Source organism: Pollicipes pollicipes, unplaced genomic scaffold (assembly GCF_011947565.3).
Source record: "Pollicipes pollicipes isolate AB1234 unplaced genomic scaffold, Ppol_2.1 Scaffold_6138;HRSCAF=7277_pilon_pilon_pilon, whole genome shotgun sequence".
NCBI lineage: Eukaryota > Metazoa > Arthropoda > Thecostraca > Pollicipedomorpha > Pollicipedidae > Pollicipes > Pollicipes pollicipes.
The window spans coordinates 8,604,371-8,620,504 of record NW_023596818.1 but is presented as its reverse complement, the minus strand read 5'-3'; the positions used below and the strand labels follow the sequence as shown (position 1 = coordinate 8,620,504).

Below are 16,134 nucleotides of genomic sequence, written 5' to 3'. Positions count from 1 at the left end.
CTGCAACTGGTGATGCTGTACCAGCTATGGCTAACGGAGAGGGGCACCATTATCAGATGAAGGGGAGAAACATAGGTCACAGCGGCTCAAAGCATGTGCTTGGATTCCACACAGTAGAATGTAGGTCTGGATATGCTCGACCGGATGGGCCATGGTGTGTTTGGTGAGGATCTCGCAGCATAAATGGCTCTGCGGTTTGGTCTGCGGGTTATTCCTCGTGCGTCTTTTTTAATGAGTACCTCCGCTCCCTCTACAGCCGTTGACTACCGATGGATCTGTAAATCGACTGTGTGCGATTCAAGCCCATGGGAATCGCATTGCGAAATATATTCGTAAGACTGCGAGGCTTGTATGATTCATATATTTGTTGGCTTTCTCCCGAGCCGCCACTCCATCGGTACGATCAAAGACGTCACTAACGGCCAGCCAACACGTTGAACTTCCTGACGACGACAGCTGGCACCTTAAGATCTGATGTCACACACGCGTGTGATCAGCAGCTAAATGTCTGAGCTGAACACTTGGAAGCACGCACACCACCGGTCAGAGTACGTGCTCTGGCACTCGTGACACTGGTAGCCCAACCAGCCTGCGCCAGACGGGAGCGCGGCCTCCGCTACCAAAAAGCAGATGCTCCCACAGACTTCTGACTTGCTATCCTATGTTTGATTGCACGCCAGCTCTGCCCTTTGGTTTCTCTTGGACCGACCACAGCCCGGGGTAACATTTCTGAGGTAAGAACGGCTTCACGGCGTCGACTGGTGGATTGGCCTGCCTTCGACGACATTCGGAGCGTGGGTTGCCGGTGTGGCGACCAACCCACATGGTTCGTCTGGATTGGCTCGCTCCCGCGGCGGCCTTCTCACCGCTTGCTGGCCAACAGTGACGGCCAAGGAGTTCAACCTGGAATCATGCCGGTGTCTGAAAGCTGCGTGGTGGTGCAGGGAGGGGCTGGTCAGTGCTGTCTGTAACGCGGACACAATTCTGGCTACCCGCAGTGACAAAATGCCTTGCGCAAACCGTTTTTTTGCACTCTAGTGTGCAAGCTGGTCGATCGAAGGTGCTATGGGGCAGATAATTTTCACATTTTTCTTCCATAGTTCGGTTCGCGAGGTGTTGACTGCATTCAATGTTACTATCCACGATGCCAGGGACATTGGTTACACCTTCAGACAATGCGCACAGTTCGGCGAAAAGATTCAAACCTATTTCACGGTTGATATATCTGAATAGTTCGCCACAGTAGGGAAAGGATGTACACCTGGTCTTTCCTGGACATTTGAGTACAGGGCACGCTTCAGTACGTTTAAGTACAACTGCCTTTTATAGGCATGAGTCTGAATCATACATCCGAAGGGTAAATGGATCATTCACTTGGACGCATTGGTTGTCAATTTCAAGTAAAACACGCAGGCCAAACTCAGCTGCCTTACAAGGGTCAGGCAACTGGCTCACATCTTACAACAAGAAGCTCAAAACAGGCTGCTTACACCTGGTCACGGTGAGCGCCAGACACAGGTTGGCGACGGCTGTGGCGGCGATGAGCGCCAGCGCCACGCCCAGCCGGCGGCGCGTCTTGGCGTACTGCTGCTCCGTCTCTGTAGCCAGCTGCTGCTGCTTCTCCAGCCGCTGGCTGACGGCCTCCAGCCGGGTGCCGAGGCCGCGCACCAGCGCCATCAGCGGGTCGTTGAGCGCGGGCGCGGCCGCGCAGCGCAGGCAGTGCTCCAGCTTGTCTCCGCTGGGCAGGCTCTGCGGCGGGGAGGGAAGAGCGGGCTGAGGCGGTGAAGTGGGGACTTTGTGTGTCCCGCCGACGAAAGCGTGAACTTGAATCACTTGCTTACCTACCTCAGCACATATAACGCATTTACCGTTTGATTCATCAGATATATCGGCAGTGACTACTTCAGGATTTGTAATTTGTGAGTAGATTGCATCAGTGTGAACTGGGTCAAAAGATGGCTGCTGGCGCGTACCTCTGTCTCACTCTCTTAAGGCCCACTTTCCCTGAAAAGACCACTGCCTCACCTCACAGAGGTGGCCCCTGCCTCACCCCTCAGAGGTGAACCCCGTCTCACCCTCCAGAGGCGTCCCATGTCGCGGGCAGGCACGCGCTCGTGCGGTACGCCGGCCGCCAGGATGAGGAAGCGGTCCGTGACGACGTGCTGCGGTGTGACGCCGTCACACAGCTCCAGCTCCACCACCACGCGCCGCCCGGTGGGTACCACCCCGCTGCTGGGACGCACGCGGAACTTGTCCGGAGACGTGGTCTTCACCTGGGCGCAGGCGCGGGCGGCGAGTCAGCGCAGAGGAAGGGGCCAGCAGCGGGGGCTTATCGGCGGGTGGGACCAGCCTCAGGCGCTTTGGAAGGGAACGGTTGGACGTATGATGACAGCCGGTTGGGTACTCGGCAGCGTGTTGTTCCCCAGGCAGAGGCCATCGCCTGATGAGCCGCAGAGGAGGGGACTGTGGATGTCGGTCTGTTGGTAGCTGGGGGAATCCTGACGAGGGGCAGTACGGGTGGTCGTGTTCCGGTCAGTTCTCCGATGACGCCACAGGAGTAGAAAAACAGCGCTGAGTCTAAGGTGGGCTATGCATGGATGTACGACCCATTACGAAATCAGCGTGTAACTTTTCAGCACCTTTAGCGCATTTACCGCTTGATTCATATGGATCAGATTTATAGGTGCTGACAATTTTAGGATTTGTTATTTGTGAGAAGATTGCATCAATGTGAGCTAGGCCAAAAGATTGCCACTGATGCGCATTGTTTTATTATCGCGTACTGTTTGACAAGCACAACTGATATCAAGCTCGCGATCGCGGCGATGGTTGCCAACAGAATCTAGAGACAAGAGGGTTCAGATAGGCTTTTTGTATCGTGTGACGTCATCGCTTACCTTAAAGGCGACTCCAGCTCTTCGGATGTTGCTCAGCGTTATCGTCTGCTTGGTCTTGGATGATCCAAACCACAGCTGTTCGCCTGGCGTTACTTCCAGCAGTTTCCCTGGAACACGCCATACCATGGCAATGGTGCAGTGCCTAACTCTGGTCGGTTAGCAGGAAAATGGAAATAGTTGGGTGCTTCTAAAAACGGCCTGTAAATTTCAAAAAGACATAATTTGTGCTGTCTAGTGACAGCACGAACTACGCCTTTTGTGAAATTTACAGGCGCATGCTAGCAGTCATGCGCGTGTTTGTTCGGCTTCATCGAGAAACATTCATGCACCTTCTTCACGTTTCACATTGCTCGAACGGGCGGCTTTCGGGCGACCTTCGTGAACGTTGGCGGGCGGGGAATGATCATAACGGTTTGTGCGTGCGAGGCTTATCACCCCCGGCCAACTACTGATGCTCGTTACACCTTCGCGGGCCAAACCGATGCGACATTGAAGAGGGCCCCAGCCCAACTAACAGGGACTTCCATAGCGAGCTTTTATTCCCGCACTGACCGCGTCGAGGATGAACAGCCATTCATTCGTGTGGGAGCAGCAGAGTTTTGGGCTTGCCTCATTGAAAACACCGTAACGCAACTTCGACGGCGGGTTGCGATCTACGCCTTACCTAGCTCGGCCGTTGAGCTATCTTCCTGCAGTTTTGAGTCGGACAGCTCGTCACTGTTTGTGCTGACGTCGTCAGGGAAGCGCACCTGCCAACGCCGTGCGACAAAATCAAAATAGTTTGGTTTCTGCCGTGGACCAATGTTTAGTTAACAGGCCTTTTATCTGTTTTGGAAGCTCCGTGCTGCGTCTGTCAAGATGCTTATCACTTAACATGGCTAACAAACATGGCGGCTGGCACGGCTGGATGACATTGTCACACGACTGACACAAATCGCTGCAAGTCGGATTAACTACATACGTCTCTTCTAGTAGCAAAACCATTGGTCTTTTACTCGATGCCCTAGGGCATTTGCAGCACTTACGATTTTCACGTTTTAGATAATTATATAAATGCAACTGGAGGGGAAGGAGGGAAGTCTGAGGAGAGGGGATATATATATATATATATATATATATATATATATATATATATATATATATATATATGGTTTATATTGTATAGCTATCTGGTTTACGTGCCCCACATCAGAACCACAAATTCGTGTAGCTTTAACCTCCACGTCTGGAAAACACCCTAGCCGTTAGCCATGTCCATTGTTTCATTAAGAAACTTAAAACCGTAGCACCCACAACTGGGAAGTTAGGAAGGGAGTGTGTCGCAAAGCCCCTACAGTTCCATAGCACTGAATACATGTAGTATGTAAGACTACGATAGCGATGACAGAGCCGTTGCTTAAGATCGCGCGAAATGCAACAGCACCTACCTCAGTCAGCGGCATAACAGATTGTGTTACCTTTACATCGCACCCAGACACCTTTACTTATTGTTACAATGACTCAACCACCCACCTGTTCCATCCAGCCCACAGCTTGCGAAACATCCCTCCGAAACAAGCTACCTGACCTTGACCTTGGTTCTACTGCCTGACCTTGTGCCCCGACTCTGGAGAGCTCGGCGGATCTTTCACGCTGAGATACTTGGCGGCGCTATCGTGACCTTGAGACGACTTCTGACTGCTGCGCACGTGCCCGTTAGCCATCTTCCCGCCGGCGTGACCGTTGGCGACCCCGTTGACCTTGGGCTTGTCCTCGGCGCCGGTCGCCTGAGCCCCGAGGAAGGGGAGCGGCGGCATGGCGCACTCCTCGGGGTCGAAGGAGTACGCCCAGCTGTCCTCGCCGCCCCAGCGCGTTAGCAAGCACTCGGCCGGCACCAGCGTGTTCGCGTCCTTCTTCGAGACGAATTTGATCAGCTGGTGGGACTTCGCAGGCAGCATGTTTTTGACGATTTTCCAGGCGGCTGTGGATGGAGCACGCGTGAGGGAGGCGTGGAGAGCTCGACGCCATTCTCGGTGTCACCCGTGACAGTCTCAGTCACGAAATATGATGTCCAAACACCCCACCTCAGGAGAGCGAAGATATTCTCCGGAGCATCTTGACATATTCGAGGACTCAAATTCAGACGGAAGCGTCCGGATTGAAGAAAAAACATGCAAAATAGATAGATATGGATAAAGCAGAGAGGGGCATGCACGCGGGCCGAGAGGGACATGCACGCGGGCCGGGAGGGACGTGCACGCGGGTAGTGCACGCGGGTAGAGTGACATGCACACGGGCGGTGGCCCACGCAACATGGCAGTCATTCTAGGTAAAACGTGCAATTAGGTCGTCATTCTTAAAACAAAGACTTCACCCATTGCATTTGCCTCTAATAAGGATGGAAGCATTATGACCGTGACCGTACATCGTACACTGTTCATCGTTCATCGTACACTGGCGCTTGTCACTGACACACATTGCATCACACAGACCTTGGCGTTAACCAGCGACATATTGTAGCTCTCTTCGGGTATGATTTCTAGCCTCTTGGCCAACGATTTTCTTCAGTTAGCTTATCAATAGCCAACAATTTGAGGCCCTCGATGTACAGATCACCGGCGAGATTTCTTTCTCGTCGTCCCACAAAACACGCGTCACGCTACAGGGCCGCAGCACATCTGGACGTCGGATCTCATGCGCGTCGCGCTACAGGGCCCCAGCACATCTGAACGTTGGATCTCACACGCATCACGATACAGGGTCCCAGCACATCTGAACGTCGCACCTCACGCACATCACGTTGCAGGGCCCCAGCACATCTGAATGCCGGACCCCACGCGCATCACGATACAGGGCCCCAGCACATCTGAACGTCAGAACTCACGCGCATCAAGCTATAGGGCCCAAGCACATCTGGACGCCGGACTTCACACGCATCACGCTACAGGACCCCAGCACATCTGAACGCGGGACTTCACACGCATCGCGCTGCAGGGCCCCAGCACATCTGAACACCGGAACTCACCAGTCATGATGAAGGGAAGCTCGAACACCATGATGTTGTTCAGCATGTCCGGGTAGTAGAACTTAAATAGGTTGACCAGGTACGAAATGAACGGAATGTCGACGTTCGACATGCCGGCATTCCCCATGTCGAAGAACAGGCTGATCCGCTTCCCCTTCTCCTCCCTGCGAAGCGACCCAGCGCAGTGAAAAGAAACTCTGCTGCCGTTCGTGATCATCTGTCCCATTCAATTTCGAGTGAAAGATATATCATTGCCTATACTCCGTGTCGCATTGCTAATCAGGGACCGATGCCACATGAAACCTGGGGAGCTGTCTATTATAGTGACCCAGTTAAAGCGAAAACACCAAATCGTATTCAGGGGCAAAGTTTCGGAAAAAGCGAGGGAGCCGAACCGTCATAAATTAAGAGCCTTACCCCCAAAACTCGTCAAAAACGGGCTTCGTTCCGAACTTGACCTACTTTTCTTTAAAGCTTGGGGAGAGCTGGAGGGATGCAGTTTCACAGGAGTCGGTGTTGGGCCGTTTGCTCTTACTGATTTTTGTGAATGATACTGAGGTTGGATTAAAAAGTGAGGTGTTTAAATTGGCTGACAACGTTAAACTGGCAGCGTTGTCAAAAAATGCAAACCAGATAAAACTGAACTTAGAGGAAACTTGTGAAATGGGCTTCCCTGCGGCAGATGTTATTTAGTTACGACAAGTGTAAGATGATGCATGTAGGTAATTCTGGCGGTGAGTGCATTAGCTAGCATGTGAGGCCGAGAGACGGACCAGATCAAGGACGAAAAGGACTTATGAGAATACAATTTCCAGGGATTTAAAGGCTTAAAAGCAATGTGGGGCATCTAGGAGCAAGGCTCTTCGGATACTGGGACTTATTACCAGGAATGCCTATTAAAAAAGTAGGAATGCTGCCAAAAAGTTGTACTTAGCTTATGTCAGATCGCACATAGAGAATTGTGAACAGGCTTGGTCCCCATGCTTTCAAAAATATATAGACAGGCTACAGAGAGTACAGCAAAAAGTAACTAGGATGATAAATGGGATTGGCAGCTTGGAATGTAATCAAAGGCTTAAGATCTTCGATTTGTATTCAATAAAACATCGTAGACTTAGAGGGGATCTGATAGAGGTATTCAAAATTCTGAAAAGGATAGACAAGGTAGATCCACAAGGAGCGCTGGAAATTAGGCCGAGACTTAGAGGAAACCAGTTTCAGTTAGCAAAAGGTAGGAGTAGAAATATGAAGAGGCAGATGCCATTTCGTCAAATAACAGTGAACCATTGGAATGGACTGCCTAACGAAGTTGTAGGAAATCACTGCCTAGCAGCATTTAAAAACCGCTTGGACGAGCTCTATTGGTCTAAGGATCTCATTTATAGCAACATTCAGGCAGGTCAGGTGGTAACATTAGTGTCAAGGCTTGGTGCAGATCTTGTGGTAGGCCGACTTCGATGGGCCCTTGTGGCTCTTTGTTGGCCTGATGTCTTTATGTCTATATGTCTGTCAGTTTAGGCGTTCCGTCGGACCAAATTTTGGACAGCCCTTCGCCGAGAGGGCAGCACGTAACGCTCTGTTTGCCTACGGAGGCCTCCCCGCAAAGGTCAGGGCCCCGCGGCCAGTATCAGTTCCGGTATCCCGCGTCCTTATCGCCTCGCCTGGGAAGCCAGCTGGGGGGGGGGGGGGGGGGGCGACGTCACGGGTGGCGAGCTTAGCCTCGGTTTGACACCCCCGCACCAAGGGCGGGCCGACGTCAGGATGCGTTTTAACCCGCAGATATAGGCCAAATGGCGAATGCCCTCTGCAAAAGGCGCGGGACACATTCGAACCGCGTCACCTAAAAGAAGTGCCCTGAATATCTGCGGCAGTCATCTGAGACGATCGGAGCCGACACGAGGACTCGCATCTAAAGGACGCTTGGCACACATTTGTTGCGCGCATTAGTGAGGTGAAGCTTCAAGTGCTGGCTGATAAGGCTCGTCTAGTCAGAGTCGATTGCGCTTAGCGCGAGGCTGCATTATCAGTTCTACCCACAGAGCTCGGATGGACAGAGCGACGAGGTTTAAACGCGCCTCGGGAATCCCGTCAAGTTGAATACGGAGCTAACTTGATCCCGAATCCGGGCAGGGTCAAGTGCAGGGCGGCCTTGTGCCAACCTCGGACAGACGGAAGCGATCCCAAAACCAACTACTTCCATGTCGAGCAAGGCGGTACCTTCGGCAAATTTAGGTGAGTCACAGTCGAGACTGATTTATCCGCTTTAGCAGCTGCCATAACCTCTATCACACGCAGTAACCCAATCACCTATGAAGCACGTGCCAAGTGCAGGGCTTTTACAATGCAACTCACGGCTGCAGCGTGAGGCCGATCTGCGGGCGGGGTGAGGTCAAGTGGGGAACACTTCTAAGAAGGCGGGGCGGGGGGGGGGGGGGGTAACGCACCGAGCCTGGGGTGAGAATGCTCGGTGCCGAATCCGTTACTTAACGAAGCGTTTCACTGGACCGTTTAAGATAACTGACGCAAGGAGTTGCGACGATGATGACCGTAGCATGCAGATGTAAGCGTTGCTCATAAACCTACACCCTTGTTTGCCACCGTCGAAACACAATCCGAAGTCATTCTGCAATTTGTTTGTGCACACGGCCGCATGTCTTATCGTGATCTTTATGAGCAGTATTTATTGCGTTGAAATATGGCTGGTAAAATTTGTTCTTCAAAAACGTCACGAAAACATTGCAGGGAGGCGTTGCGTATTTGAACCTACATACCGATGTGTATCGTGTGCTAGACCTCCGGGACGTACATTAAATGACACATCATGAAACACCCAGTGACATATACAGTTTTTGATTGGTTTACGAGCGTAAACAGGAGAAGTCCACGCTGGTCGCCTTTCTTTGAACGGTAGTGTGATTGCTTCGGTATCTAACGACACCAGACGAAATGGCCCCAAACCGCTGCAAAATTGCTCACAAAATAGACTACGCATGGGTTGTCGTAAAAAAGTGGGGCATAATTTTTTGAGACCTGAGCGGATTTCCTTCAGCTTTAATGAATACAAACTCAGTCATAGAGCTTTTTCCGAAATAAAATGAGCCTCACTTTAAAGCATATGGTGTGTAAAGTGACGTGTGTAGGTAAGTTGGACTTTGGAAAATGTCCCTGGTCATAGTTCAGCCATGCACAAATTTTGCTATCAAAATAGCTTATGGTGTCGCTGTCAAGGCTGCTTGGGAGCGTGGGCGAATTCTTTAGTTTAGCCGTGAGACCATGCTTTCTAGATGATTCACATGGTGCACTGGACGCCACCAGCATGTAACTGAAATGAATCCCCACCACATATGTCTGGTACATTCGTGACAACTCTGCGCGACGCACCATGCACCCCGTGTTCAATGTTCCTTTGTAGTGTACTCAAAAACGGCTATGGCGTCAACAGAACGAATATTGGGTGTTTTCAAGGCTAGCAAACCAGAGCAGCCATGCACCGTCCTTACATGATCACGGAATAGCAGATTGCCCCGCACTGCAGGCGGATTTGGGTCGCCTCCGTGAATGGTCCAAAAACTGGGGATTGAAACCGAGCCCAGCTGAGTGCAAAACCACCTCATTCACCCTCCTTACATCACCTGTTCGCCATTCATATGCACTAGACGGTCACCGCTTGGATAGCTACCAGCAGATTTGCGATCTTGGCGTTCTCCTGGATATCCAACACACCTTTACCGACCACCTAGATGGATGTCTCAAAAGCACACAGGATTCTGGGCCTTCTCATGCAGGGCGTGAAAATGCCGCAGTGTCCTTGTCAAGAGAGGCTTAATCATAAAGCTTTAATGTGTGCTTTCAACGCTTATGTAAGATAATTAATGGAGTACGATGGCGGTATTTGGAACGGTGTTGCCGTTTCTCATCACGGCATCTATCACGGCGCGCTTTGCTCAGTCTGACACATCGTTTCTTTAAAACGTATATCATCAGAGGTTTGACTGCAGTTACCAGATATGAGTACCAGTTACCAGACCTGTTCGGTCTGGCTACACCCACCCGGTGCTCCCGGCAAACCAATCTTTTTCACTAACCATTTGCAGGGTAAAGGCCGTTAAGAATTGGTTTGCCGCACATCTACCACTTATCAGCAACTGTTTTCTTCAGCATTCTCCCCAAACCGTCCTTTTTCCAGCAGACAAAACCATTCCAGTCTTATTTGCTTAGGTTTGCCCGTTCTCGTCGTGCGCTCCTTTAACGACCGTTGTGTCTGAGTGCGTAAGGCGTATGTGTGTCTGTGTGTAATGTGTATGCGTGTGTGGTAAGTTTTTTAGTTTGTATGTGCATCGTATTTTTATTGTTTTTAAAACCGGACTGCTTCCGGAATTAGACTTTTGACTGTGAACTGTTACGCCCTAAATAAACCAAATAAACCATACACAATCAACAATAAGCAATAAACAAGCAACGATATTCCCCAAAGCTGAATCTCATGTGTCCCGTTTGGGTTGCAGGGAGTGAATGAATACGTGCTCATTTAAGATACACTCGCGGCTTCTCCCATTTGAGGAATTCAAATAACAAAACAACAGACGTACTGAAACGCTAAAAAGCCATGGAAATAGCAAATTTTAACTTGAAAACTGTTCTTGACGCCATAACTCCTTTTCAAACACTTAAAGGTGGCGCCGTACACGAGGGGCGTGGTAATTCGACGAGGGCTATCGTAGATATTTTGGAAACACCTGTTGGGAATTCATGTCATTTCAAAGATTGTGCGAGACAATCTAACGGCCGAAAACTAATTTCATGATAATATTTTTGTCATACACATGACCAAACCGTTACGGGGTGCATTACCCAAAACCCACCGCAAAAAAACAACCGATTTCACGCACTCCACACTTCTAAAAAGAGTTCTGCTTCCCAAAAGTGCTCAATATTTTAAATAAAGAAATTTCCTTTTACTGGCGAAGTACGTCGAACCAGGCGAACAGCCTCTGGACAACGCAAACATTGCCTACGTGTTCTGGTTATAGCCAGGTATTAAATACGTTAGTGAGTTAGCGGAACTGTATAAGAAAGAAAAAAAGCCTGAGCTTTAAAAAACCAAGGCATTGAACGAAAATGACATGAGTTTAAAGTCTGGAGTTAAGAAACAATAACAATGAACGAAAGAAGTCTGAAAAAATGGTAACACTGAACGAGAATAGCCTGAGGCCAAAACAACGGAAAGTACCCCATTGCTGCCTACTCATTCCCAAAAGAAAAACGCTATCAACAAAAAACATTGTCAGCTTTTTCACCACAACATACTTTACCTGTTTCTCATATAACATGGCAACATGAGACATGTTTTTTATCATACTTTATTGCCTCCTTGAACAGACAACTTCGCCCCTGCGGACATTTGTGTTTAGACTTACCTTCAGCAAGAAGACTTCAAACTTTTTAGGCATTGTAATGACCACATATTGGACTAAACGAAGTGAAAAACCCGTTGTTCTTTCAAATGAGCAATTCCAGCCGGTGTAGATGTAGATGCAGCCCTTGCAAGCACTCCAAATGCAACTACCTAATGCTTACGATTCTCACCTATCCACCTTCTCAATCCAGAACACCAGGAACTTCTTCACATCCTCAAACCTCGCTCCTGACACCCTCTCGTGGAACCGGGCGTTAAAGATGGCGATCCTACATCCCTTCTTGTCCTGTCCATGGGTGCACATGACACCCTTGCTGAAGAGCGTGTTGTCCACCGTGTCGAGAGAAATGTCTGCCGGCGAAGAGGACGGGTAAGAGGACAGCAGCAAGCCGTCGACAGCTAGGACCTGAAGACCGCGTATGCAATAAAGGCAGATCATGTAAGACAGCAAAGGGAATGCCGCACGGCATCGTGCCGTGTATGAGTCAGGAATACGGCCGTCGCGCGCCGAAAGGGAACTGCATGTCAGCCAATATATGTCTAAACAATCACAGTGAATGTCAAACATACTGCGACGTACTCTCCATCAGAAAAGGCCAAGTTCTACGGTTCTTTTAGATATGTATGACGTTGCCTTTAGCTATGTGCACGTATGACGGTATCTTTAACTATGTGCGATGATCACTTCATCTGTCATATGAGTGATTTGACTCATGAATACAAGTTGTGCTCCTTTTAAACATGCATTTGTGCATTGGAAATGGTAACTCAGCATAACCCACGGATAAAGCAAAGCTCACGGTGGCTCTCCCGTATTCATCGGCAACGTAGCGCCCGCAGAACATACTCCTGCTTGTCAGCGCTTTACGCAATACACGACATCTACATGCACTGAAGCTGCATATCTCTGAGCGCAACGCATACGTGGGAAAACACATTCGCACACCAGAACCAGATCGGAGCTCAAGACTCAAGGCTACAAAATTACGAACGATGCCGCAAGCCGAGTGGTTGCTAGTGTCACCTATTTATAGACTTTATTGTCTCAGTGGCCCTGTCTGGTTCGGTCCTGCCGGTTATGCTTTTCGACGGACTTTCTACACACAGTCACTACATGCACCGACATGCTAATTGGTGTACGCCAAAGCACCGTGTGATGAAAAAAAATGATGAGCAAAGAAAATCTCACACAAACCCAATGCCTTAATGAATAACATACTGAATTTCACCACCGGAAGTTTTCCAGAATAATTTCCGCCCGGAAAAGCGTAGTCGCACCAAATTTTGCATAGCTGTGAGGAATTAAATAGCGGATCTCTTGGTGCTAGAAATTAGATGTGTCCTGTAATGCCGCTGACTTACGGAAATCCAACAACAGGATATAGCTACCCGCAAAGACAACTCATGGGGAGTCGTTCGATCTCGTGCGACAACGTTATGGTAGGCAGTGCAATGCATCTTTGAGATAGTTTCTTAGACAACGATACCATTGAATTTAGGATTACGACTAATTTCATTGACTCTGGGTCAGGTACGAATACTAGAATGAAGTCAAAGTCAACTGCGTTCTCGACCAAAAACTTGCTACATTTGGCAGTTTTTTATGCTTATTTCTATATTTTTATTCCAGGGGTGTCAACAGCCGTCTAATATAAAATTTCTTAGTGTTGGAGTAGCCCACTGACCTAAAATGACGCAAACAGCATTCTGTTTAAAAAATGTACCGCTCAACCTGATTCTTCTTGCTCATGTCGATTAAAAATAAAAAAAATGTAGTAAGGTTCTGGTCACCATAACATTCCATAGGTCAAAGTAGGTTACTGGCCTGAGCTGAATGCCAGTGACCGTTCCCTAAGAAACGGCATTTAAGGTAAAGGCGGTGACATGCGGAGGCTTGAGGCAGTTGGAGCACCGATCTGAATTAACCTTGTTGGATCTCAGCTGACCCGAAGGTCATGGCTTGAATGTGACACAAGGGACTTCTCACACAGGCCTACCTTCTCTGTGGATTTGGTGTCTCTAGCTCTATTAGTTTTAATATTTTGGGGTGTCAAATCACCCTACTCACCCCTCCCCCACCCTGACACATTCGACCGGCCCCGTGCCGTGTCAATAAGTCTTGTTTGCATGGCTTCCCACAGACAACGGGCTCCATTCGCCTACGTTTTGCTATCTCCACACGGTGATAATAATCCCGTTTGTCATCACCTCGCTGGCGCCACGCCGCAAAAGGCGCCTTACTTCACTGCGTCCATTTCTCGGATATTCAATTCATGGCTTGGGGCACGCAACCGCTGGATGGAGTGGCAAGCCCATCCTTGGCGCGCGGGGTCTTCTTGATGTGGTCCCAGAGCCACACCCAACCATGCGATGCGCTGTGAACTGTTCGTCCAACCCGCAGTGGTTGTTCCAGGTCATTGCGCACACTGACACGTTCGCATTCCTCCGGATGACGGCCGTAGCGGCTACCTCGGTGCAGGCTAGCGTGGACGCTGCCGCATATGCCATACTTCATTGTTTAGTACGGCACGTTCAACTTCGAGACCCAGATGCCAGAACCCAGCCTTCCTATTATCCACGGATGATTCCAGGCTTGGTCTGGCGGTGAGTGCAGGCTGAACCGTCCCCAAGGCAGCACATTCACTCTGTTCCAGGTCAGGTCCTCGCCCGGGCAGGTTGTGCAGCAAACGCGGCCTTGTAATGGTTTGCCGCTAATCCGGGCAGCGCTCCTAGCAGGCTCGGGCGATCCGCGCGCCCCGCAGCGCCGACTGTAGCGCGGAGCGTGGGTGGGATTTATCGGAATGCAATGCCGAGTCGAGCCGAGCTGAAGGTTGCAACAGCAAAACGGTAGCACCTCAAACAAGCTCTCAAGACGGCACCATTTGCACGGGTTCCGTAAGACGCTAAGTCACATGTATCTAAAATGTTTGTGGCGTTTTTATTTTTGTAGATCACCTTCATTCCAGTGCTACACGGGCAAATACTAAGCGCGGTAAAGCTGATCGAAAATGCCAAGAACGCAGAGGAGAAACGAAAGCATCCAACGCTGCGATGGTTGGATCGTTCCACACGCTTCGCCCAATGGCCAATTTGAACATGAAACGGATATATCAACCATACTTCATTGTAGATTGGTAAAAAGGAAGCTATTGTCGTATTACCTTCTATCGGCTTGCAGCTAGGATTATGACGTCTTCAAATAGTCCATGAGCAGCGTTACTTTCATAAAACTCGAGCAGCTGGCAGGAGCTCCTGAGATACACCAAACTGCAACCGCAACCACGGCAGAAAGCGTATCACTCACCATTGGCACACATCTCCTTTCGAAACTTGACAGCGTCGATCATGAAGTTGAGAGCCTTGTCCATGTCGAGGTCGCCGTGCGACAGAAACCGCTTGCACCAGAGCGGGTCAGTTTTCGCCCGGCGAGCGTCTCTCGGGTCAACCTTGTCTGGAAGCACAGGTCACGCGGGGTCACATCAGGTGAAGACTGGCGCTGTGGGTGCGGGATCACATCAGGGTCAAGACGGCGCTGTGGGTGCGGGGTCACATCAGGTCAAGACGGCGCTGAGGGTGCGGGGTCACGTCAGGTGAAGACGGCGCTGTGGGTGCGGGGTCACATCAGGTCAAGACGGCGCTGAGAGTGCGGGGTCACGTCAGGTGAAGACGGCGCTGTGGGTGCGGGATCACATCAGGTGAAGACAGCGCTGTGGGTGCGGGGTCACATCAGGTGAAGACGGCGCTGTGGGTGCGGGGTCACATCAGATGAAGACGGCGCTGTGGGTGCGGGGTCACATCAGGTGAAGACGGCGCTGTGGGTGCGGGATCACATCAGGTGAAGATGGCGCCGTGGGTGCGGGGTCACATCAGGTCAAGACGGCGCTGTGGGTGCGGGGTCACATCAGGTGAAGACAGCGCTGTGGGTGCGGGGTCACATCAGATGAAGACGGCGCTGTGGGTGCGGGGTCACATCAGGTGAAGACGGCGCTGTGGGTGCGGGGTCACATCAGGTGAAGACGGCGCTATGGGTGCGGTGACACAGCAGCGGCGGCCGAATAAATGCGAAATCAGTGCGGGATGGAATCATCACGATTGGCGGACCGATCGGAGAGCCGAGAAACAGTGGCAGTTAACTACTGTGCTCTTAGGCCCAAAAAGTCGTATGAAGCCAAGACTGCCATGGAGTTCCGCAAAGATGTGCTGCAATAATGCTCTTTCCAAAGAGGGTAACGTCCTCAGTAGCATTCCCCTCTTTGTCAACCACTTTGAAAGACGCATCTTGCTCTCCTCGCGTATAGAATGAGGCTGGCCGAGAGTGATCCTATTGGTCTTGATATATCTTGGCTGAACCTATGCATGTTACTTCGCACTTAATCAAAGTTTTTAAGGTACGTGAAGGCCGACGCACTCCTGAAGTGAGCGCGACATTTGTTTGACTGATTCCATAGATCATTATGGATTTAATCGCATTACGAGGACGCAAGAAGCATTTCACAATGAGTAGGCAGAGGGCATTCAGGGCTGCGCTTTATCCCATTTGGGGAATCGGCTTACAGGATCAAGGAAGGAGGCAGTACGCACGTCCACATAACACAGGACAGTCCTATGCCCCAGCCTGACCCCGTGCCGTCGGGCACCCTGTCGCCGAAGATCACTGACCGGGCCAGTATGCATGCTCGCATCGTGCAGTGTAGCTTTTGGCCCGGCGTCTAGCCAGAACCACGCCGAGCAGTGGAGCGACCCCCGGAGAGGTACGCAGTGAACGACCGACGCATGTCTACTGCCTGATGATCACCGGCTGTCCTCGCGAAGCTACC

The 16,134-nt window shown here is 50.5% G+C and overlaps 1 protein-coding gene across 1 annotated transcript; it reads right to left on the bottom strand.

The window, feature by feature from the left end:
• Nucleotides 1-347: 347 nt before the first annotated feature.
• LOC119105849 (motile sperm domain-containing protein 2) lies at nucleotides 348-14,764 on the bottom strand. Its single transcript, XM_037229404.1, has 9 exons — nucleotides 14,622-14,764; nucleotides 11,488-11,668; nucleotides 5,902-6,065; nucleotides 4,490-4,857; nucleotides 3,562-3,646; nucleotides 2,898-3,004; nucleotides 2,076-2,273; nucleotides 1,491-1,749; nucleotides 348-903 (listed from the first exon to the last, which is right to left on the bottom strand). The coding sequence occupies exons 1-9, from the start codon at nucleotides 14,683-14,685 to the stop codon at nucleotides 899-901; spliced, it is 1,431 nt and encodes a 476-aa protein (XP_037085299.1). The 5' UTR covers nucleotides 14,686-14,764; the 3' UTR covers nucleotides 348-898.
• Nucleotides 14,765-16,134: the final 1,370 nt, after the last annotated feature.